General features: G+C 47.1%; 1 protein-coding gene across 1 annotated transcript; it reads left to right on the forward strand.

The window, feature by feature from the left end:
- Positions 1-3240: 3240 nt before the first annotated feature.
- On the forward strand, positions 3241-23550 carry DHRS7C (dehydrogenase/reductase 7C; the record flags this gene model as incomplete). The annotated part of the gene is made up of 6 exons (XM_080712125.1): positions 3241-3394; positions 10684-10796; positions 17310-17520; positions 20033-20125; positions 21996-22151; positions 23342-23550. 6 exons carry the CDS (start codon positions 3241-3243, stop codon positions 23548-23550), a joined length of 936 nt encoding a protein of 311 aa, XP_080568251.1.
- Positions 23551-25293: the final 1743 nt, after the last annotated feature.

The raw sequence follows: 25293 nt of genomic DNA on the forward strand, positions 1-25293 counted from the left end.
TGTCGACTGGAGTAAGGCTTATTGATTTGTCTATTATGGTGCTGGGGATGGAACCCAGGGGCATTCTACCTCTGAGCCACACCCCAGCCTATTTTATTTTTTTATTTTGAAACAGGGTCTTGCTAAATTGCTGAAACTGGCCTCAAACCTGTGATCCTCCTGCCTCAGCCTCCCAAGTACTGGGGTTACAGGTGTGTACCACCACACTCAGCTGCTCTCTTATTTTAAGGGCAATTTTCATTATTTTGACATACAGAACATGCAACAATGTACAGTTAACCCAGTTTAGTGGCCAGTTCTAAATTTAGCCTTTTGTCTTGTGAGGCACGACCTTTGGATACAGGACCTTGATCTCATTAAAATTGTCGTTGCACCTGATTGATTCCAGGAGCCAACCAGAGCAGAGCTCGAACCCAGATAAACCTCCACACGTCGTGTTAGAGCCAGGCGTGCTGGTACATGCCTGTGATCCCAGTACTAGAGGGAGGTGGCGGCTGTGTCCACCGCTCGCTGTCAGGACAGGCCGCTGTTGGCTGGCCGCGCTCCTCTCCGGCCAACAGTCGGCTTCTTTTCATCCTGCACCTCTGGTCCGCACATGCTGATGGGTGGAGCCGCGGGGCGGCCGTTGGGCAGTCTAAGGACACAGAGAGGCCCTTGGCAAAGCAAGGGAGGGACCTTTAAGGCTGGAGGTGCTGTCCAGCGAAATCCTTAGAACTTTTCCCAAACACCGGGCTCACCACCTTCTTAGCCTGTTGCCTCTTCTCGGAGGCAGGGCCCGGCCTCTTCCTGCCCGGTAGCCTCTTTTCTTTTGACTGGAAGAGAGAGAACTTCTTTCTCCTTCTCCTCCTCTCCCTCTTCCTCATCTTTTCTTCTTATCTTCCTCCTGCTCCTCTTCTCCCTCTCCTTCTTTTTCTCTTCCTCCTCCTCCTTCTCCTATTCTCCTCCTCCTCCTTCTCTCTTCCTCCTTTCCTCTTCTCCTTCTCTTCCTTCTCCTCTTCCTCCTTTTCTTCCTCCTCCTCCTTCTTCTCCTCTTCCTCATCTTTTCTTCTTCTTATCTTCCTCCTGCTCCTCCTCCTCTCCTCCTTTTTCTCTTCCTCCTCCTCCTCCTATTCTTCTCCTCCTCCTCCTTCTCTCTTCCTCCTTTCCTCTTCTCCTTCTCTTCCTTCTCCTCCTCTTCCTCCTTTTCTTCCTCCTCCTTCCTCTCCTCTTCCTCCTCTTCTTCTTGTGATGTGTGGTATTAGGAATGGAACCCAGGGACATTTGACCTTCGAGCTATACCCCCAGCCCTATTTTTAAAAATTTTTTTAAATTTTTTATTGAACATAAATGGTACACATTTAAACTATACTTGATGCCCTCTCCCCCTTCCCGCCCCTGTTTTCCCTCCCCCCCCTCCTAGAACTAAAACAATGATTGTCCCGGGTAACCATGCCATATTCATAACTTTACACATATTCGGATGTGGACCCTCGTTAATCGAGTTCAGCCTTCCTCCTCCTCTATCTTTCCATTCAAGCTTTGCTGGTATTTCCCCTCCATTATCTGGAGTCCCACTGGTATCCTCTAGATTCCCTAGTTTGGGCATATTAGAGGAAACGTATGTACCTTCTCCTTCTGTGCTTCCCAGCCCTATTTTTTATCCTTTATTTTGAAACCGGTTCCCTCTAAGTTGCAGAGGGCCTAAGTATCTGAGGCTGGACACAAACTTGCGATCCTTCCCGTCTCAGCCTTCCCAAGTACTGGGATTACAAGCGTGGGCCACTTCGCCTGATACTCTATTTTATTTTTTATTTTGAAACGGGGTCTTGCTAAGTTGCTAAGGGTCTAGCTAACTTCCTAAGGCTGGCCTCGAACCTGTGACCCTCTTCTCAGCCTCCCAAATAGAAAGTATATATTTCTAACATAGGCTTTTTTTTTAACAAGTAAATGTTGATAAAAGGTTGTGGGGATTATTTCTTAATGTTCTTGGTTATTCTTGGTTTCCAGAGAAGAAATGCAGTTTCCTCGCCCTGGCACCCCGTGGTTTTTGCCATTTTCTGATCAACCCTTGAGTCTATATCACACCAATTAGGACATTATTGTGTGTTTTTGTAATTTTTTTGGACATTATTGTGATAGGCCTTCTGGTTTTTGATGGCCTGAGTACCTGAACTGGATATATCTTTGATGTTGAGGATTGAACCCAGGGGCATTCTACCTCCAAGCCACACTCCCAGACCTTTTATTTTTGTTTTGAAACAGGGTCTCACTAGGTCACTGAAAGTCTCCCTACATTTGCCGAGGCTGGCCTTGAGCCTGCGATCCTCCAGTCCCAGCCTCCCAAGTACTGGGATCACAGGTGTGCACCACCACAGCCAGCATGCCCCTCCGTTTGTGATCGCAATGAGTCCTCTTACACAATTAAAATGGTTACCATTTGGAATAAATTCTTAACAAGCGATAACAATAATCACCTCCCTCTGAGCCTCTTTTCAGGTTCATCTTACTTTGCCCTCTGGACAATCCTAAAGAGAAGAAATTTTATAGACAAAAAGACTAAGGCTCCAGAGGTCAGAAATACCCCAACGGTGCTCTTTCTGACATTTTACGTACACTTTGCAACAGGCTGTATTTTGCTTAATAATTTTTCCATGATTTTTCATTCCCAACCAGAAAAGCAAGGCCAGATGTTCGCTGTCACCTTGGTCTGCCTGAACTACCTAGAAGCTCTTGATACGGGCAAAAAAAAAAAAAAAAATATCCCAAGCGGCCCTGCGCTGCAGAGGAGCCCTGTCCTGGTCAGAGGAGAGTTCCCAAAATCCTGGCAGAGAATCTGCAACCAGAGCCGGCCAGCATGTGTCCCTGATTATCCGAGCAGACACTATATTTACCCCGAAGAGCTCCTTCTACAACTGAGAGCTATAAATAACCATTCGGGCCCCGGGCGCCGAGCCTTAGGACACGCACTTCCTTCCAAACATGCAGACCCATTTTAATTAAATTTGTAATTAACCTTTGGGGAGGCCAGGCCCCCTGGATCCGGTTTGCTTTTGGAGACACGGTGCGTAATTTCCTACTTGCTAAGCGTTTGGGGATAAGCATGTTTGCTGGGCGTTCAGCTGGGAATCAGCCTCCCTGGGAGCTGGCAGGGCGCCTGGAGAAGGCTCAGGACTCCTGGTGCACGCACCCTGCGGCCCAGGGGGCACAACCAGGCTCCCCGCAAAGCCTGCCGTCATCTATCCCGTCTTCTTGCAGGACGGGATGGGAGTCCCGGCTTTGCTGCTGCTGCCGCTGCTGCTCCTGGGAATCAGCGGCCTCCTCTTCATCTACCAGGAGGTGTCCAGGCTGTGGTCGAAGTCAGTCGTGCAGAACAAAGTGGTGGTGATCACCGACGCCATCTCGGGACTGGGCAGGGGTAAGTTGGCTTGGCTCCAATGCACTCGAGCCGCGCACCTCACCACCCCCGTCTCCGCCCCAGGAGGAGGGTGGTGCGGGCAAACGTGCTAGGCAGGGAGGGGTCCGCCCCAAGAAGTCTTCTCCCAACATCTGTCACCAAGCAGCAAGTTTCTTCTCTTTGGGAGGCTGTAACTCCCTTGCCTGATAAATGTGAGCATCGGAACATTTGGGGGTTGCAGACGCACCGCCTAAGGGGCCAAACCGACCTGCAGGTATGGCTGGTGTTGATTTCTTAGTGTTTCCAGAAATGTTGAAATGGGAAAGCCTTTAAAGGAGCCAGACACAGCAGTGTACATCTGTAATCCCAGTATGTGGAAGGCTGAGACGGGAGGATGGCAGGTTGGAGGCCAGCCTCAGCAACTTAGAGAGGCCTCAGCAACTAAGTGAGACCCTATTTTAAAATAAAAAATAAAGCCGGGCGTGGTGGCGCACGCTTGTAATCCCAGCATTTGGGAGGCTGAGACCAGAGGATCGTGGTTCGCGGACAGCCTCAGCTACTTAGTGAGGCTGTCCACAACTTAGCGAGACCCAGTTTCAAAATAAAGAATAAAAAAATAGGGCGGGGGGCTCAAGTTAGTAATGACGACACGGATGAACACATCTGGCCAGAGTGTGCTCACCTTATGTTCCGCACACCCCACCACTCCCTAATGTTCCAAGCGGGGCCTGAAACTTTCACCCATCTTTCCTCCTAGCCCTGAAGGTATTTATGTTTGCAACTCCTGAATTAGATAGCCTTAGGGGGCCCCCTTCTGGTGGCATGAGGGGTGCTAATTATCTTTTGGTTCTGCAAAGTTCTGACTCTTAGAGTTCCAAACAGTGGTAGTGCAACCCTGTCTGTTATATAGTCCTGACTGCTGAACTATATTGATTTATACAGACCATGTTACAGAGACCGCAGCAGTTTTGCTTTTCTTAAGCATAGAAGCCACTCAGCCAAGCATCCATTAGTCACTTGACAACTGGCTACAAGATGATACTGTCTTGAGCACTGCCCCTTCTAAACAGTCCCTCCAGGGACACGAGAGTGCACACCTGTAATCCCAGTATTTGGGAGGCTGAGAAAGGAAGATCGCATCAAAGGCCAGCCTCAACAACTTAAAAAGACCCTCGGCAACTTAATTAGACTCTCTTTTCAATTTTTTTTTTTTTTTTTTTTTTTTTTGGTGGTACTGGGGTTCCTGGAAGCCCTTCTACCTCCGGGCTACACTCCCAGACCTATTTTTACATTTTTATTTGAAAACAGGGTCTCCGAAGCCAGCGCACGCGGCTGGCTTCGAACCTGCGCGATCCTCCTGTCTCCGCCTCCCAAGCGCGGGGATTACAAGCGTGCGCCACCACTCCCGGCCTTCTTTTCAATTTTTTAAAAAGGGCCAGAAGTGTATCTCAGAGGTAAAATGCCCTTGGGTTCAAGCCCCTCTCCGGGGACTGGCCACTCCCTCCCACAGTCCTATCATTGTGAAAACATCTCAACCTCCTCTGAGAATTCTCTGGAGCATCCAATGGGAGCCCATCTGCATGCTTTGAGGATCTACTTGGGTCAGCCATGCCTGGTTAAGAAAAATTAAAGGAAGTCGGGCATGGTGGTGCCCACCTGTAATCCTAGTACTTGGGAGTCTGAGACAGGAGGATCGCAGGTTTGTGGCCAACCTCAACAACTTAGTGAGACCTTCAGCAACTTAGCAAGACCCATTTTCAAAATAAAAAATAAAAAGGGCTAAGGGTGTAGCTTGGAGATAGAATGTGCTGACATTGAATTCCCAGTACCAAAAAAAAAAAAAAAAAACCTAAAAATTCAAACACAGAACAACAAATTAGACTAGATGTTAGTTTTCTGTCTTATTAAGTAGAATTACTGTTCTCCCTACTGTTAAGAGATGTGGCGCACGCTTGGAATCCCAGCATTCAGGAGGCTGAGACAGGAGGATCACGGTTCACAGACAGCCTCAGCTACTTAGTGAGGCCCTCTGCAACTCAGTGAGACCCTGTTTCAAAATAAAGAATAGAAAATAGGGCAGGGGGTGTAGCTCGGAGGTAGAATGCATCTGGGATTCATCCCCAGTACTGCAAAAAAAAAAAAAAAAGAGATGTGTATTTATTTTATTTTTAGTCTCCTTTATTTTTTAAAAATCTCATTTGGCTGTAGTCACACATTGTACAAATCAGGACCCCAGGAAATATATCTTGGGAGCCAAATGGCATCTGCAGAGCCATGCAGCCCGCTCTGTCAAAAGACCACATCACATTGACCCACCCAGGAAAGAAATGAAACGCAGAAACGCAGCCCAACTATTTAGAAGTAACTTGAGAAGCTGGGCGTGTGGGACCTTAAGTGAATGCCTGGCCTCTGCATGCCACCGACAACAGTGAATCCAGGGTCCAACCGTTCCTTTCCTCGAGCCCAAAACAAAAAGAAAGATGCGGTGCACAACCCTGGGTGAGACCCGGATTCAAAACAAAAAATAAAAATCAAGCCGGGCGTGGTGGCGCACACTTATAATCCCAGCATTTAGGAGGCTGAGACCGGAGGATCATGGTTCGTGGACAGCTTCAGCTACTTAGTGAGGCCCTTTGCAACTCAGTGAGACCCTGTTTCCAAATAAAGAATAAAAAATAGGGCAGGGGGTGTATCTCGGAGGTAGAATGTCCCTGGGTTCTATCTCCAGACCCACAAAAATAAATAAGTAAATAAATAAATAATAATAGTCAGATGTAGCAGCACACCCTTGTAATCCTGGTACTTGGGAGTCTGATAGAAAAGGATCTGGGTTCATGGCCAGCCTCAGCTACTTAGTGAGAGGCCCTCCACAACTTAAGTGAGACCCTGTTTCAAAGTAAAGAATAAAAAATAGGGCTGAGGGTGTAGCTCAGAGGCAGAATGACCCTGGATTCAACCCCCAGTTCCACACACACAAAAATAAAAAAAAATAATAATAAAATAGGGCTGGGGGTAGAGCTCGGATAGAATGACCCTGGGTTCAATCCCCAGTACCAAAAATAAAATAGTCACTGGGACAGAATACCCCGGGTTCAATCCCTAATACCATACATACAACAAAATGTCAAGGTCAGAAAGTGGGTTATGTGAGCTCTGTGTAGGAACCCCAATTTGTACCCCGAAAATGAAAGGAACCCCCAGACAGTAGCAGGGAAAAAAAAGAAGAAGAAGAAGAGGGCAAACACCAGGTTGAAACCAGGGAAATCAAAGCAAGGTCTCAAGGCTGGGACATTCAGCGCTCACCCCGAGCCCCAAGAAGCCAACCAAGACCGGCACGGTGTCACCCTGTACCCTGCGTCTGTGTGGAGAACAGCAATCAAAACACTTTAAGCTGTCACCTGACCTGCCCCGGGGACACCAGCGCGACTGCTGGCCGCAGCTTTTCTCTTCTGAACACTGCTGAAGTCCGGCTGTCTTCCCATCAACAGGCATCTTACCTCCCCTCTGGGCTGTGCTGTCTCCTTGGCTCCCTCTGAAACCAGGAAGCACTTTATAGGCAATGGCGTCTTAGACTTGCTGAAGTGTGGCGGGAAGGGCGAGATTTGGGTTGATTGGTTTGCAAAAGGAAAGGCCAGCGTCAAAATGCTCAGAGAACCACTGAGCTGAGCTGATGAAGACGGAAAACACGTACACCTGGTACACGGGAGGGCTGGCTCGGCACAAACGATCTGTTTGGGGTGGTCCCTCTGCGCTTACAGAACTGAGCACCATGGTGGGCTCCGGCCTCCAGGGTCCGCTTGGAAGGCAAGGTGTTAGCAGAAGAGAGAACAAGGAACGACGGGAGAGGGTATTCCTGGAGGCCTCTCCTAAGGAGGCTGTTTCAATCAGCTTTCTTTCTGTTGTGACCCCCAAATACCTGACAACCACAACTTAGAGGAGGGAAGATTGATTTGCTCACAGTTCTGGAGATGTCAGTCCAAGTCTCATCTGCGGAGCTCAGGGCATGGCGGCAGGGTGCAGAGAAAGAGCAAGAATGGAGGGTCTCTGCTCTCACGGAGGCCGGAAGAAGAGTCAGCAAAGGAGGAGGCATATATATAGTCTCCAAGGCCACGCCCCCGGCCACGCCTCCACCAACCAGGCCCCGCCTCCAACATGGCTGCCCTGTGAGGTCTGGCAGACATTCTAAACCCAAACCAAGACCACAAGCTTAGTCTGCCTCCTGGCCAGGTTACAAACACTTTCAATCTGTCTTGTTCTTTATTTGTTTTTTGAATGTGAGATTTTTTTTTTAAGGGTAAAATTTGTAAAACATTTCTGTTATGATTTCTTCAATGTGTTCTCAAAAGACCTTTCCCCTGAGCCAGGTGTGGTTGGGCACACCTGTAATCCCAGTACTTGGGAGGCTGAGACAGGAGGATAGCAGTTCACGGACAGCCTCAGCTACTTAGTGAGGCCCTCTGCGACTTAGTGAGCCCGTTTCAAAATAAATAAAAAATAGAGCTACACAGAAATAGAATGCCCCAGTACCGCAAAAAAAAAAAAAAAATACAAAAAAACCGACCTTTCCCCAACTCAAAGTAAACTCACCTTTACTTCTCCTAGTTCTTTTAAGGTCTAATTTTACACTTAAGTATTTAGTATATTTTGGTATAATGCATCTAGTTTTCCCCCTTCTATATAGTTATCCAAATACCTTTTTAAGATAATATATTCATATCCCATTGATTCAAAATACTAACTTTATCATGTTCTCACTTTTTATCAATACCTGGCTCTACTTTTATTAACTTCAGGGGCGAAGGTTCTGGAGGTTGAATCCAGGGGCATTCCACCTCTGAGCTACAACCCCCCAGCCCTGTTTATTTTTTGTTTTGAAACAGAGTCTTGCTAGGTTGTTAAGTGTCTTGCCACTTAACAACTGTCCTCAAACCTGCAGTCCTCTTGTCTCGGCCTCCCAAGTACTGGGATTATAGGTGTGTGCCACTACACTTTTTGTGTGTGTGTGTGTTACTGGGGGTGGAACCCAGGGGCTTTTCTACCTCCGGGCTATACTCCCAGACCTATTTTATACTTTATTTGGAAAAAAGGTCTCACTAAATTGCTGAGAACCTCACTAAGTAGCTGAGGCTGGCTTTGAACCTGTGTGATCCTCCTGTCTCAGACTCCCAAGTGCTAGGATTACAAGCGTGCACCACCACGCCCGGCTCCACTCAGCTTTTACCAATACTTTTAATCTTCTTTCATTTCTGTAGCTTTATAATATATTTTACTTTATTTTATTTTATTTTTTGCTGGTCTGGGGATGAAACCCAGGGGCACTCAACCTCTGAGCTATAGCCCCTGCACTATTTTTATTCTTTATTTTTTTAAACAGGATCTCACTAAGTTATGGAGTGCCTCACTAAGTAGCTGAGGCTGTCCGTGAACCGCGATCCTCCTGTCTCAGAACATATACTGGGGTTCCTGGAAACCCTTCTACTTCCGGGCTACACTCCCAGACCTATTTTATACTTTTTTATTTTTGGAAACAGGGTCTCTTAAGCCAGCGCAGCTGGCTTCGAAACTGTGGGATCCTCCTGTCTCCGTCTCCTAAGCGCGGAGATTACAAGCGTGCGCCACCACTCCCAGCTTAGATAAAATGTTTTAATAAATGGTTTTCAAAATATTCCTTGAGCCAGGCGTGGTGGCGCATGCTTGTAATCCGAGCATTTGGGAGGCTGAGACAGGAGGATTGCACAGGTTCAAAGTCAGCCTCAGCTACTTAGTGAGGCTCTCAACAACTTAGTGAGACCCTGTTTCCAAAATAAAGTATAAAATAGTTTTGGGAGTATAGCCTGGAGGTAGAAAAGCCCCTGGGTTCCACCACCAGTACCACCAAAAAAAATTATATATATATATTATATATAAAATATATATAATTTTATTTTATATATATTTATATATATTTTATTTTTATTTTATATAGATTTATATATAAAAATTATATATATATATATATTCCTTGCTATCTCTGTATTTGTTATTTCGACTTGAGTGTGCAAATCATTCCCTATAAAGTTTACAATCTCTCTGCCATTTTCCGAGGCCGGCTGGGATCTTGATTTTCTGCATCAAACTAACATGCAGATGAGCTGACATCTTGACTGAGTTTTGCCCTCCAGAGTTGTCATGGATACCCCCTTTCTCGATAATAAAACACCTCTACTGGGGAAGCTTCCGTTCTCTGCAGGCCTAACGATTCAAGGTGACATTGTCAATGTAGTCTCGGGAACTCAGCCAGCTAACTGGCCACAGCTTTCCTCCTTCCCGCTTGCTGGTTACTCCCCCTTCACCTCTTTTATTTAGTTTCATTTTTTGTTGTGGTTTGGCAGTTTTGTCTTGTTTTGTTTCCTTTGCGGGGCTGGGGATGGAACCCAGGCCCTCCCACTCTACCACTGAGCCGCGGCCCAGTGCACCTGCTGTTAGACCTCACCGAGGTCTCATCCCTCACTCTGCTCCCACCTGGCTTCGACTTCCTAGCCCAGCATGTCAGTGGCTCTCTCCCCAGTACCCCAAAGCCCCTGGCCACGATGCTCACAAACCAAACCCCAGCCAACTCTCCCATCCAGCCGATCTGCACCTGCGTCACTCTGCTGAGCCCTGTAGGAGAAAAATCACACAGCCACAGGTCACCTGAGCTGTTGCAGGAGGCTCGAAACGCCAGCCTCCACAACCTAGCAAGACGTTGTTTAAAAAAAAATAAGGCTGAGGATGTAGCTCAAAAGTAGAACTTTCTGGGGTTCAATCACCAGTTCCACAAAACAACAACAACAACAAACATATTTTGGCAGTCTCTCTATCTGTCCACCGAGAAAATGCGGAGTGATGGTTAGCATTTGCTCCCAACAGATACCGCAGTTGTTTCCGATATCTCTGAGGTATCTGTAAGGTTATGGTCCTAGACACGAGGTGGATGGGATCCGTTTTTTGTTCAATATAAGGGTATTTTTCTGTTCCACCTCACTAAAGATTCCTCTTCGCAGGAAGCAACTAAGCCGAGGCAGAAAAGGATAAAGAAATATCTTGTGTGTAAGTCAGTGTTTTACCACTGTGCTTAGTGTGTGCAAGGCCCTTGGTTCAGGCCCAAACACTAAAAGAAAAAAGAAAATTCTATCCCAAGGAAGGAATCGAAAGAAATGGCCGCTGAAGGACCTCATGGTACTGAGGCTTTGGAATTCTTTAGCTTCTTAAATTCATGAGACAGGGAGCCTCCCCCCGCCAGTGGCTGCGTCCACACAGTGCGCCTTCTCCTATTTCCTTCTTCTCCACAGAGTGCGCTCGGGTGTTCCATACTGGTGGGGCAAGGCTGGTGCTGTGTGGGAAGAACTGGGAGAGGCTGGAGAGCTTGTACAACTCCCTGATCAGCGTGGCTGACCCCAGCAAGGTAAGGACGTCAGCAGAGGGCGCAGGCATCACCTAGGTACCCTCAGGCCCCAGTGACTGTTTGGCAGAAGCTCGTGGTCCCAGGTGAAGGAATTTGGTAATGGCTTTGGGGAAAATGAGAGACGGAGGCCCGCCCAACCACCTCGACAGGCATGTCTTCCAGGCACATGAGGTGGCCTGTTTTAATTCTTGGCTGTGCCCCCAAATTTGGCCCTGACTCTTCCTGGTTCTCTGTAAGTTAAACCCAAGGAGAACCTAGAAGACAGGAGATGTTCCAAGTACCAGCTGTGATTCTACACACGGCTGATTTAAATACAAACAACAGCCGGCTAGTAATCCCCGAGCTTGGGAGGCGGAGACAGGAGGATCACGCAGGTTCGAAGCCAGCCTCAGCTGGCTTAAGAGACCCTGTTTCCAAATAAAATGTAAAATAGGTCTGGGAGTGTAGCCCGGAGGTAGAAGGGTTCCATCCCCAGTACCACCAAAAAATAAAATAAAAATAAATGGGGGAAGGGAAAACGGGGGTGGGGGGGGGAAGAGGGCACCAAATATAGTTCAAATGTATACTATTTATGTTCAATAAAAAATTGTTAAAAAAATAAAGGTAAAACAAAGAAAAAATAATTCAAAGCTATGGAGTAGAAAAAAGAAAAATAATCAAATAAAATAGATTGATTATAAAAATAAATAAATAAATAAATAAATAATAAATACAAACAACAACAACATCCCTCAAACAATATCCCTTCAAGGAAAGCAGAAAAATGGGGTTTCCTCTCAAGAAATCACCTTTAAACGAACATTGATTTCAAGACACCCGCAAGTTCTGAAACATCCAGGAGCATTGTTTACAAACCCGCCTGCAGAGCTCTCTGGAGAATTTTTTTTTTTTTTTTTTTTTCCTGATCTTTACCTGTGAAGTTGGAATTGGTGCTTGGAAAAAGAAATTCAAAGCTAAACCTGGTTTTCAAGGAGTCGGGCCAAAAATGACAACTCAGAATTCTCCAAAGCAGCCAGGCGTGGTGGCGCACGCTTGTATTTAGGAGGCTGAGCAGGAGGATCTGGGTTCGCAGACAGTCTCGGGTATTTAGTGAGGCCCTCTGCAACTCAATGACAGCCTATTTCAAAGTAAAGTATAAAAAATAGGCCTGGGGTGTAGCTCAGAGGTAGAATGCCCCTGGGTTCCATCCCCAGTAACAAAACAAAACAAAAAAAGAAAAGAAAAAATAATTCTCCTAAGCATGTTTATTGATGTAGTACTGGGTCTGGGTTAAGAAAACAAAGTTATTAGCCGGGCGTGGTGACGCATACTTGTCATCCCAGTACTTGGGAGGCTGAGACAGGATGATCGCAGGTTCATGGTCGGCCTTGGCAACTTAGTGTGACCCTCTGCAACTTAGTGAGACCCTGTTTCAAAATAAAAGTATAGAGCCGGGTGTGGTGGCACACGCCTGGAATCCCCACACTTGGGAGGCTGAGACAGGAGGATCGCACAGGTTCGAAGCCAGCCTCAGCTACTGAGTGAGGCTTACAGCAACTTATTGAGACCCTGTTTCCAAATAAAATATAAAGTAGGTCTGGGAGTGTAGCCCGAAGGTAGAAAACCTATGGGTTCCACCTCTAGTACCACCAAAATAATAATAAATAAATAAACCAGTCGTGGTGGCGCACGCTTGTAATCCCAGCATTTGGAAGGCTGGGACCAGAGAATCGCGGTTCGCGGACAGCCTCAGCTACTTAGTGAGGCCCTCTGCAACTCAGTGAGACCCTGTTTCAAAATAAAGAATAAAAAATGGGGCAGGGGGTGTAGCTTGGAGATAGAATGCCCCTGGGTTCCACCATCAGACCCGCAAAAAAAAAAAAATAATAATAATTAATAATAATAAAATAGGGTCAAAGGTGTAGCTCGGAGGTAGGAATGCCCCTGGGTTCCATCTCCAGGACCACAAAATAAATGAATAAGTAAATAAATAAATAAGTAAGTAAATAAGCAAGGTTCTACAGTCAATTGTGTGGGAAACACTGAGTTAAACCACCCTTTAATGCCGGGCTTTTCCTAGCCTTTGGTACGCATTGTATGTCTCCAAATAGAACTTGGAGAATCTTCCATTTTTCCCCCAAACGAATGAGACGCTCACTGAGAACCCTCTCTGCAAGGGCACATCTCAGAACGACTGGGATCACGTTGACCAGACAGTGACACCAGTTTTCCCTTCTGTCCTCACCTCTGGACCAAGAGAGTCTTCACTGGATCTTAGCTAAACGTCCAAGAAGCGATGGACCAATAAGAGTCTTGATGTCAGCACATGTCTGGATCTGAACACAGTAGGTGTTAGCACACAGTAGGTCCTCCGCAAATACCGCACTGTGTATATGATTTGGGCTCCATCCAAAATGTAGCTCCAGAGGTACCGTGATGGGTTTTCTTGCATCTTTTTTTTTTGGGGGGGGGACAGCATTTATTTATTTTTTTTTAAATTTTTTATTGATGCACTGTATTCATACATCATAGTGGGATACAAACTTTTGTAGACATACATGCACACATCGCCCAGTCAGCCCCCACCCGATCCCAACTCCTTCCTCTCCCCATCCCTCCTTCCCATGCTTGGCTTAGTGGTTGACATCTAGTATTATAGCAATTTATCCAAAATTAAAAATGATAATCTCACATAACAGTTTCATTTGTCTGATACCAAGCTTTTGATAACTTAAAGATAACATTTTAATATTTCTTTTTGCTTTCTTTCTTACCAGAGAATATTTTTTTCTTTTTTTTAAGTGAAACTATCATATATTTATATATTTATTTTTCAGGAAAAAATCTATCCTAATATGTAATATGGACTCTAGATACCCAAAACGATCTTGAAAAAGAACAAAGCTAGAAGATATATATTTTCTGATTTCAAACCATATAAAGCTACAATAATTGAAACAGTGTAGTACTGTTCTAAAGGCAGATATATAAACCATTGGAGTTAAATAAAAGCCTAGAGCTAAATTCTTCCCTATATTGTCAAGTTATTTTTGACAAGGTTTCCACGAACATTTGGTGGTGGAAATAATAATCTTTTAACTAAATATTGTTGAAACAATAATTACATGGAAAAGAATAAAATTGGACCCTTACCTAATCCCATATACAAATATTAACTCAAAATAGATAAAAGACCTAAATATAAATCTGAAGACTATAAACTTTTAGAAGAAAATCTGGGTCATAAAACCTCACAACATTGAAATTGGCAGTGATTCTTGGATATGATTTCAATGGCACAGGCAACAAAAGGGTATACAAACTCCCTAAAAAATAAAATATTGTATATCCAAAGACAATGTAAACAGAGTTAAAAGTTACTGATAGAATGGGATAAAATATTTCCAAATGCTATATCTGAAGGTATATTAATATTCCAACTAGAAATCCTAAAAATTAACAATAAAAGCAAACAATACAATTTAGAGATAGGTATAAGACTAACATAAATAATGAATCTCCACAGATAACCAATCTTAGTTGTCTGTTGGATGGAAAATCTTGTTTCTCTGGTTCTGGTGTGTGTTACCTATTTCTTCTTTGTAGTTAATCTCTTTGAATATTTTCTCTAGTGCTGGTTTTGAAGACATAAATTCCTTCAGTTTCTGTTTGTCATGGAAGCTTCTTATTTCTCCATCTAATTTGATAGAAAGTTTTGCTGGGTAGGAAATTTTTGGCTGGAAGTTGTTTTCTTTCAGAGTTTGGAATATGTTACTCCAAGCCCTTCTGGCTCTCATGACTTGGTTTGGGAAGTCTGGAGTGATTCTAATTGGTTTGCCTCTGAATGTCACTTGGCCCTTTGTTTTTGTTGCCTTTAAGATTATCTGCTTGGCTTCCGCATTGGTCATTTTGACAATTATGTGGCATGGGGATCCTCTTCTCCGAACCTGTCTAAAGGGGGTTCTATAAGTTTCCTGGACCTGTGTATCGACCTCTTGCTCTATGTTTGGAAAATTTTCTATTACTTCCTTGAAGAGATTGTTGATCCCTTTGGTTTCACCTTCTTTTCCCTCCTCTATTCCAATTATTCTTAGGTTAGCTCTCTTAAGATGGGCCCATATTTCTTCAATGTCAGATTCCTGCTGTCGGATATTTTTTTCTAGATTAGAAACTATGCGTTCAGTTTTGGATTGATCATCTTCTAAGAGTGCGATTCTATTCTCCATGTGATCTAATTGGTTGTTTGTGCTTTGAATTGAGGCCTTTACTTCATTAATTGCATCCTTTATCTCTTTTTGGCTCTCTCTGAATTCTTTTTGAAACACCTCTATTATTTCTAAAGTTATTTTCCTGATTTGATCTTCTAGAAATCTCTGAATTTCTGTTTTATTGGGTTCTGATGTTGTGGGATTGTGGGCATTCATTGCTCCATTGTTATTCCTCTTTCCCATGATTTCGGGAGTTTGTGCCTTCTCTGGGTTCTTCCCTTGGGTCACTACGACTTCACTTAAGGTGCTCTGGATCTCGAGTCTGTGGTATCTCAGTCACCACTACTCCTTTACTGGATTGTATCGCAAAGTCTCAGACCCAAGGAGTCAATAGAGGCTGCTTTAGACTATGGGGGGTGCCAGGTTGCGTGTTCTATGGTGTGATATCTCTGCCACCACCACTCCCCCACTGGGTCAAGTCCCTGGGAGTCAGTGCTGGGATTTCTCCTCTGGGGCCCACAATTTGACTCACTGTTGTTGAATATGCAGATGGAGCTGTAGTGGACTCGGTGAATTCGCTGCTGCTGCCGCTGCCGCTGGTAGCAATATGGCGCCGCTGCTATGCCCTCGGCCGTGAGGCTGGCATATTTCTTCTCTGTTTTTGAACTCCACTCTGAGTCCCTGCAGCGTGTGCTGAGCCCAGCCACTGGGAGCTTTAGATGCTCCCTGCACCGAAAAATCTGCCGAATCCTGCCGGGCTCTTCCGCAGCTGCTCACCTCGGCTCGCTGTCCGGGCTCTTCCGCAGTGGCTTACCTCAGCTCGCTGCCCGCCGCTCCTCTCTGGAGCCTGGTGGGCTGTTGAGTGCGTTGGTCTGTAGCCGTAGCTGTCTGGTGAGCTCACCACTGCCGCCGGCAGTAAGGCGCTGCTGCTGCGTCCTCGGCCGTGAGGCTGGCGTATCTCCTCTGTGGCTCTGAGCTCTGTTATGAGACCCCCCTCCTCTCTGGGGCTGGTGATTTTTTTGTTTCTCTGGTGATGGTGTTTTCTGGCGATGAAAGGTGCTGATTTTGTGGTAATAGAGATTGGTTGTTAGTGGGGCTCTTAAGCCCCGCTTTTCTCGGTCGCCATCTTCCCGGAAGTCCGCGTTTTCTTGCATCTTGTATACCGGTTTGGAAAGCCATTTCTAAAAAGCAGCTCGGATGTGTTAAAAAATAATGATGTCCCCACTGACATCAGTGTATGGACTCTGGAAGACACTTTTGTGGATTTACCGTCCGGAACCTCAGCCAAAAGGTCAGACTTCCTTCTGCGTGTTGCCCTGGCTCTTGGGAACAGATCATCATCCATCTCCAGCTTCTCCCATTTATAGGTATTCCTTTTTGGTTTTTATTTGCCGGGGGAGGGGGGTAAGTACTAGGGATGGAACCCAGGGACATTCTGCCTCCGAGCTACACCCCCAGCCCTATTTTTTGTTCTTTCTTTTGAAACAGGGTCTCGATGAGTTGCAAAGGGCCTCACTAAGTAGTAGCTGAGGCTGTCCTTGAACCACAATCCTCCTGTCTCAGCCTCCCAAATGCCAGGCTCTTTGTTTTATTTTGTTTGCAATTACTCTATGAGCTTTAAATGTCAAAAGTGATGGCTCTTGGATCGAGGGCCCCAAAGGTTTGCAAAGGAAGGTGTCTCAGTTGACATTCTCACTGCCAGAATCCAAAATGACGGACCACACAATTACAGGAAGGAAAGTTTGTTTTCTTACAGTTTTTTTTTTTTAATTCTGGGTTCAGTCCAGGTGAAGTGGAAGGGGGAGGGGGGGAAGAGAGAGAGAGAGAGAGAGAGAGAGAGAGAGAGAGAGAGAGAAGAAGAAGAAGAAGAAGAAGAAGAAGGAGGAGGAGGAGGAGGAGGAGGAGGAGGAGGAGGAGGAGACAGCAGAGATGGAGAGGGAGAGAAAGACAGACAGAGACAGAGAGAACCTTTTTTTTTTTTTTTTTTTTGAGGTACTGGGGATGGAACCGAGGGCCTTTCTACTTCCAAGCTACACCCCAGCCCTATTTTTTAGTCTTTATTCTTTTAAAAAGCAGGGCCTCACTGAGTTGCAAAGGGCCTCACTAAGTAGCTGAGGCTGTGTGAAAACAGCAATCCTCCTGTCCCAGCCTCCCAAATGCTGGGATTAAGAGAGAACCTTATATGTACCCAAAGCCACACCCCAGGGACCCCTCCTTAGCAACCAAGCCCTGCTTCCAACATTGCTCCCTCGTTTCCATGAGGGCTGGGGGGACAGTCTACCTCCAAACGAAACTACTGAAGGCATCCCCCACATTGGCCCCACAGACATTCACCCCGAAGCTGGTCCTCCTGGATTTCTCAGACATCAGCTGTGTCCAGGATGTGGCCAAAGAAGTCCTGGACTGCTACGGCTGCGTGGACATCCTCATCAATAACGCCAGCATGAAGATGAAGGGACCTGCCCACAAGATCTCTCTGGACCTCGACAAAAAGATCATGGACGTCAACTACTTTGGGCCCATCACCCTGACCAAAGGTCTCGTGAGTTTCATCTTCCTGTGGGGTTCTGGGTCCCTGGGGAGGGCACTGCTAGCTAGCCAGCCAGCCGGCTCTGCATGGAACTCCCCAACCATCAGAAAGCACCCTGCTTCTTTTTTTTTTTTTTTTTTTTTTTTGGTGGTACTGGGGTTCCTGGAAGCCCTTCTACCTCCGGGCTACACTCCCAGACCTATTTTTACATTTTTATTTGGAAACAGGGTCTCCTAAGCCAGCATGTGTGGCTGGCTTCGAACCTGCGCGATCCTCCTATCTCTGCCTCCCAAGTGCCGGGATTACAAGCGTGCGCCACCACGCCTGGCAGCGCCCTGCTTCTTTGGTGAGACTTTTGGCATTTTTACTATAAATATTAGAGACAGAAAGGGATTTGAGAAGTTTCTGATTGGTACATTCCGACTTCTTCCTAAGCTCATGTGCTCCCTCTCCTCTCCTCTCCTCTCCTCTCCTCTCCTCTCCTCTCCTCTCCTCTCCTCTCCTCTCCTCTCCTCTCCTCTCCTCTCCTCTTCTCTCTCTCTCTCTCTCTCTCTCTCTCTCTCTCTCTCTCTCTCTCTCTCTCTCCCAAAAAGGGACACTCTAATTCCAGACCTTTTTATTTTATCTTCAGACAGGGTCTCACTAAGTTGCTGAGGCTGGCCACAAGCCAGAAATCCTCCTGCCCCAGCCTCCCAAGTACGAGGATAACAAGCAGGTGCCACCATTCCCGGCATATATATATTTTTTTAAACAGAGCCTCTCTAAGTTGCCGAAGGCCTCGCTGAGTTGCTGAGGCTGGCCTCGAACCTGTGATCTTCCTGTCTCAGGCTCCCAAGTACTGGGATTCCAGGCTTGTGCCGCTGCACCCAGTTCTTCACCCCCCTCTTTGTGCCCACATCCGTGGCTCCTCTCTGATTCAACATCTCTGGACCATTATCTTCATCTTTTGCATATATTTTGCTATGTCATCCTTGCAGCCAATCTGCTTCTAACCATAACAGTTGATCAAAGGTTCTGTCCTAGCCCGGCGTGGTGGCGCACACTTGTAATCCCCGCGCTTGGGAGGCTGAGACAGGAGGATCGCACAGGTTGGAAGCCAGCCTCAGCTACTTAGTGAGACCCTGCTTCCAAATAAAGTATAAAATAGGTCTGGGAGTATAGTCCAGAGGTAGAAAAGGCTCTGGGTTCTATGGTTCCACCCCCAGTACTAAAAAAAAACACACCTAAAAAATAATAAAAAGGAACTGGGCATGGTGGCATATGCCTATAATTCCAGTATTTGGGACACTGGGAGAGGCAGAATCACAGGTTCAAGGCCAACATCAGCAATTTAGCAAGACCTTGGGCAACTTAGTGAGACCCTGTTACAAAACAAACAAAAAAAAATGTTTAAAGGGCTGAGGTTGTAGCTCTGAGGTAGAACAGCCCTGGATTCAATCCCCAATACTAAAGATAGATAGAAAATAGATAAATAGATAGGCAGGCAGGCTGGGAATATAGCTCAGCAACAGAATACCTCTGGGTTCAATCCCAAGCAGGCTTGATAGATAGCTGGATTAGATGGTAGATAGAAGATAGATAAGATAGATTAGAGAGGTAGGTAGGTAGGTAGATATTAGATGATAGATAGATACATAGATAGATGATAGATAGATTAGCTAGGTAGGTAGGTAGATGATAGATTAGATAGGTAGGTAGGTAGATAGATAGATAGATAGATAGATAGATAGATAGATAGGCAGGCAGATAGATGATAAATTATAGGTAGGTAGGTAGATGATAGATTAGCTAGGTAGGTAGGTAGATAGATGATAGATTAGATAGGTAGGTAGGTAGGTAGGTAGGTAGATAGATAGATAGATAGGCAGGCAGATAGATGATAAATTATAGGTAGGTAGGTAGATAGATGATAGATTAGATAGGTAGGTAGATAGATGATAGATTAGATAGGTAGATAGATAGATAGATAGATAGGCAGGCAGATAGATGATAAATTATAGGTAGGTAGGTAGATGATAGATTAGATAGGTAGGTAGATAGGTAGGTAGGTAGATGATAGTTGATAGATAATAGATGGGTAGAAGGCATTAGTAGAAGGCACCTTGAGAACTAAATGAGCTAAGTTCTGTCAATTATTCCATTTCTCCTCTCCTTGTGAAAAAGTCTGTATTCACAGGGCACGGGTTAAAGGCAGTTTAGAACCAGCCTAAGAGTCTTTTCTTGAGGCAAGAGGCGAACCGAAAAGAAACCCCCTTCTCTGCTGCAGAAACTGGTGATGCCTAGTTAATGCTTCTCGGTGGGTCATTTAAAATCTCCCTGCCATGCTCCAGCCGGGCGCCCTCCTCTGGAAACACTGGATTAGCGATTGTGGGGTCCACTCCGTCTCTCCCGGGCTGCGATCCACCTGCTGCGGCGGGGGCAGAGCCGCGCGTGCCGGGGCTGTGCCGGGGGCTGCGGGGAGGCCTGCCCGCCTCTGCCCGCCCGCTCGCACCTCTGACTGTGATGCCTGTGTTTTCCAGTCCTGCTGCCCAACATGCTCTCGCGGAGGACTGGCCAGATCGTGGTGGTGAATAGTATTCAAGGGAAGTTTGGGGTCCCGTTCCGGACAGCTTGTAAGTCGCCAGGACAAAAATAGTGTACCCCAATGTGTACCTCTTAATAGATAAGATGGCAGCGGGTATGCCTAAGACCAGGCGAGTGACTACATCGTCTTCCTTTCCTATGTTTTGGGCACCTGCAGCAGGCAGGTCCCTATAAGAGATCCTGGATGTAAGAGGCAAGATTCCAGCCAGGTGCCGCAGCACAGCGCACACCTGTAATCCCGGTGCTTGGGAGGCTGAGGCAGGAGGATTGCAGGTTCAAGGACAGCCTCAGCCATTTAGCGAGACTCTCGGCAACCTAACAAGACCCTGTTTGAAGATAAAAGAATAGCCAGGCGTGGTGGCGCATGCTTGTAATCCCAGCATTTGGGAGGCTAAGACAGGAGAATCGCGGTTGGCAGACAGCCTCAGCTACTTAGTGAGGCCCTCTGTGACTCAGTGAGACCCTGTTTCAAAAATAAAGAATAAAAAATAGGGCTGGGGGGTGTAGCTCGGAGGTCAAATGCCCCTGGGTTCCATCCCCAGACCTGCCAAAAAGTACAAATAACAAATACAAAAAAAAAAAGAATAAAATAAATTAGATCTGGGGGTGCAGATTGGAGATAAGAAAGAAAAAATGAAGGAAGGAAGGAAGGGAGGAAGGGAGGGAGGAAGGAAGGAAAAATGATGATGAGAGAAAGAAAGTAGGGCTTGAGTTGGTAAGGTCTCTCTCCTTAGCGCAGCTAGGAGAGGCACTCTGACCGTGACAACCTCAGATGAAGGTTATGCCCCCGCCTGGGTGCTTGGCCCCAGCTCAACCCCCTCCTGCACAAAGATGCCCCTGAAAAACAGGAACGATTGCAACTGGGAAGAAGGATGGGTGCCCGTCACAGGATGGGAGAGGGACTGAGACATTCTGAGACAGGAAGGAGGAGGAGAGGAAGGGCAGATCCCCAGAGAGCAGGAAGCCCAGGAAAGAGGCTCTGTGTGTGTGTCCATGAGATCAGCTGGGAACGTTCCCGAGCCATTCCCACCGCCCCGAGGCAGGCTCCGGGAGTGTGCACACATGCCATTTCCAGGTCTTTATGGCACCTGCACAGGACCATGGGCTACACAGAAAACTACTAAACACCTGATGGATAGAAGGGTAAGAAGACCAACAAGAGGGATGGAGGAAGAGCCGGGCGTGGGGACGCACGCTTGTAATCCCAGCATTTGGGAGGCTGAGTCGGGAGGATCACAGTTTGCTGACAGCCTCAGATACTTAGTGAGGCCCTCTGCAAGTCATGAGACCCTGCTGCAAAATAATAATAATAATAAATAGGCCCACGCTTGGGAGGCTGAGACAGGAGGATCGCGCAGATTCGAAGCCAGCTTCAGCTGGCTTAAGAGACCCTGTTTCCAAATAAAATTTAAAACAGGTCTGGGAGTGTAGCCCAGAGGTAGAAGGCCCCTGGGGACCACCAAAAAAACTAAATAAATAAGTCGGAGTGGGGGCGGGTGTAGCTTGGAGGTAGAATGCCCCTGGGTTCCATCCCCAGAACCGCAAAAAAAAAAAAGAGGATGGATGAAAGAAAATTGGGTAAGTCCCCTGCATGGGTTTGCTAGGTCTTCATGATTTGAACTGAATTTGATGCTAGAAGACAGGAATGGTTTCTCCAAAAAAAAAAAAGGGGGTCTCGCTAAGTTGCTGAGGCTGGCCTCGAACCTGCAATCCTCCTGTCTCAGCAAGCAAGAGGGACCCGACCCCTGTGGGCATTCTGTCCTCATGTAGAGGGGCCTTTTGGGACCCTTTAGCTCTGAGTTTGTAGGAAGGTGTGGGCGCTCTGGTCCCCAGTGCACCCACCAGGAAGCAGGGTCGGGGCCCTTCTCTCCCCCACCCCGGGGCTGCTTTTCCTTTCAGATGCGGCCTCCAAACACGCGGCCCTGGGCTTCTTTGACTGCCTCCGGGCAGAGGTGGAGGAATTTGATGTTGTGGTCAGCACGGTGAGCCCAACTTTCATCCGGTCCTACCACGGTCATCCGGAGCCGGGAAACTGGGAAGCCTCCATTTTTAAATGTGAGTTTGGGGGGGTGGGGTGGGGAGCAGAGTGCTCCTGGGAGGGCGCGGAGCTGTGATTTCATTGGGCTCAAAGGGGTGTTCCTGAAGCCTGATCCTGGGGGGGGGGGGGGGCGCCTGAACAAACCGCTAACGATAGGGTGGGGCCTCGAACCTTTAGCCTGAGACACAAGGGAGAGAGAACCCCCCAACCTGCAACCCACAGAGCTCGGCAGGGCTGAGCCCAGTCCCCCAAAGGGCCCTGCAGCCCCTCTCCCCCTCCCTCTGCCTGCCTCTCAGCCCATCCGGTGTATTAATGGCATGTGTGTGCCCATCCGGTATATTAATGAGAGGTGTGTGTGTGTGTGTTACTGCGGGTGGAACCCAGGGGCTTTCTACCTCCGGGCTATACTCCCAGACCTATTTTATACTTTATTTGGAAACAGGGTCTCACTAAGTTGCTGAGAGCCTCGCTAAGTAGCTGAGGCTGGCTTCGAACCTGTGCGATCCTCCTGTCTCCGCCTCCCAAGCGCGGGGATTACAAGCGTGTGCCACCACGCCCTGCCCCTACGAATGGAGTTTAATCTGTATGAACTGCCCTGGTTGGGCACAGTGGTGGATGCCTGTAATCTGAGTACTTGGGATATCCACAGCAATTTAGAGAGACCCTCGGCAAGACCCTGTTTCCAAATTTAAAAAAAGAGATGGGCAGCTCAGAGGTAGAATGTCCTTGAGTCTAATCCCCAAAACCAAACAAAATAACTAATAATAAAAGAGATACCCCTTCCCAGCCGGGCCTGGTGGTGCACACTTATAATCCCAGCATTTGGGAGGCTGAGACAGGAGGATCCCTGTTCCCGGACAGCCTCAGCTACTTAGTGAGGCCCTTTGCAACTCAATGAGACCTCATTTCAGAATAAAAATAAATAAAAAATAGGGCTGGGGGGGGTAGCTTGGAGATAAAATGCTCCCTGGATTTCATCCCCAGTACCCCCAAAAAATAGAGAAAAAGAGAACCCCCAATTCATCTAGCACCTTCTCATCCTGGAAACTCTTCACAAGGCCCTGTCCCGGGATGAAGTTGGACGCCCAGAGGGGTAGAGGGTCCCTCCTGGGGCTGGCCCCGCCACCATGGACCACCCGCGTTACCCGGGCCTTGGGGAGCTGGGCCCCCACCCAGGCCGTGACCGGGTCCTCTCCGCGGCGCCCAGTCTTTTTCAGGAAGCTGGCCTACGGCGCGCACCCTGCGGACGTGGCGGAGGAGGTGATGCGCACCGTGAGGCGCAAGAAGCAGGAGGTGTTCATGGCCAACCCCATCCCCAAGGCCGCCGTGTACGTCCGCACCTTCTTCCCCGAGTTCTTCTTCGCCGTGGTGGCCTGTGGCGTGAAGGAGGAGCTCAGCGTCCCCGAGGAGGGTTAACGGAGAGGAGGGATGGGCTGCCCGCGGGAATAAAGGCTTCGCTGGCAGGTGCGGCCGCCGGTCCGTCTCTGACCCTCTCGCGCTCGGCCACCGCCGGGCTCGGGGCTCACGCTCCATCCTGGAGATGCTGCAGGGCTCCGGGTTGTCTCCCAGGAGCAGTCATAGGTACACACACGCACACACACACACACACACACACACACACACACACACACACACACACACACTGCGGCCCCGCAGAGGCTCTGCCCGACAAGGGAAACCTGCCTGCCAACCTCCAGCAACCCAGCTGGGCGCAGCAGCTTTTTAGAATAGGCCCAACCTGACTTTCTGTAAAGATACAACTGGCCTATAATTTCCATTACCCATGTGGCATCTGTTAGACACATGCGGCTGTCTGACCCTTGGGAAAATAAATTTTAATTTTTTTTTTTTTTCCAGCAGCGAGGATGGAACCCAGGGGGCATTCTACCTCTGGGCTACACTCTCAGCCCTATTTTTAGTTCTTTTTTTTTTTTTTTTTGGTGGTACTGGGGTTCCTGGAAGCCCTTCTACCTCCGGGCTACACTCCCAGACCTATTTTATATTATTTTTATTTGGAAACAGGGTCTCTTAAGCCAGCACGGCTGGCTCTGAACCAGCACGATCCTCCTGTCTCCGCCTCCCAAGCGCGGGGATTACAAGCGTGCGCCACCACACCCGGCTTTAGTTCTTTATTTTGAAACAGGATCTAAGTTGCAGAGGGCCTCACTAAGTATCTGAGGCTCGCCGCAAACCTGCAATCCTCCTGTTTCAGCCTCCCAAGCACTGGGATTACAAGCAAGCGCCAAGCGACATATGCTCAGATAAATTTTAAATTTTATTGAAGCCAGGCGTGGCGGTGCACAACTGTCTTCCCAGTACTGGAGAGGCAGAGGCAGGAGGATGGCAACTTCAAGGTCAGCCTCAGCAAGCAGTAAGACTCTCATTAACCTAGGGAGACCCTGATTTAAAATAAAAAAAAAAAAAAGCTACATGGGGGGGTGGGTGGAGCACGCTTGATATCCCAGCATTTGGGAGGCTGAGACAGGAGGATCAAGGTTCATGGACAGCCTCAGCTACTTAGTGAGGCCCTTTGCAACTCAGTGAGACCCTGTTTCAAAATAAAGAATAAAAAATAGGGCTGGGGATGTAGCTCAGAGGTTGAATACCCCTGGTTTCAATCCCCAGTACTACAAAAATAAATAGATTCATTAATTTAATAAAAAAAATAAAATGGGGCTGGGGGTATAGCTCAGAGGTAGAATACCCCTGGGCTCAATACCCAGTTACACACACACACACACACACACACACACTTTATTTAATTGCAATCAAACTTAAATAATAGCTATTACCATTTAAGTATTATATAATTATTGTTATATTATAGCAACTGTTACATATTGATTATTAATATTAGCCATTTGTTCACATCAATAATTATATAAATGTTATATATTACATATAACCACACTCAATAATGTTATGAATATTTTTATATATGTATATTTTTGCAGTACTGGGGATGGAACCCAGGGGCATTCTACCTCTGAGCTGTACCCCAGCCCTATGTTTTATTCTTTATTTTGAAACAGGGTCTCACTGAGTTGCAGAGGGCCTCACAAGTTGCAAAGACTGGCCACAAACCTGCGATTCTTCTGGCTCAGCCTCCCAGGTAACTGGGATTAACAGACGTGTGCCACCATGCCTGGCTGTATTTTA

Source organism: Muscardinus avellanarius (genome assembly GCF_963383645.1).
Source record: "Muscardinus avellanarius genome assembly, chromosome: 16".
Classification (NCBI taxonomy): domain Eukaryota; kingdom Metazoa; phylum Chordata; class Mammalia; order Rodentia; family Gliridae; genus Muscardinus; species Muscardinus avellanarius.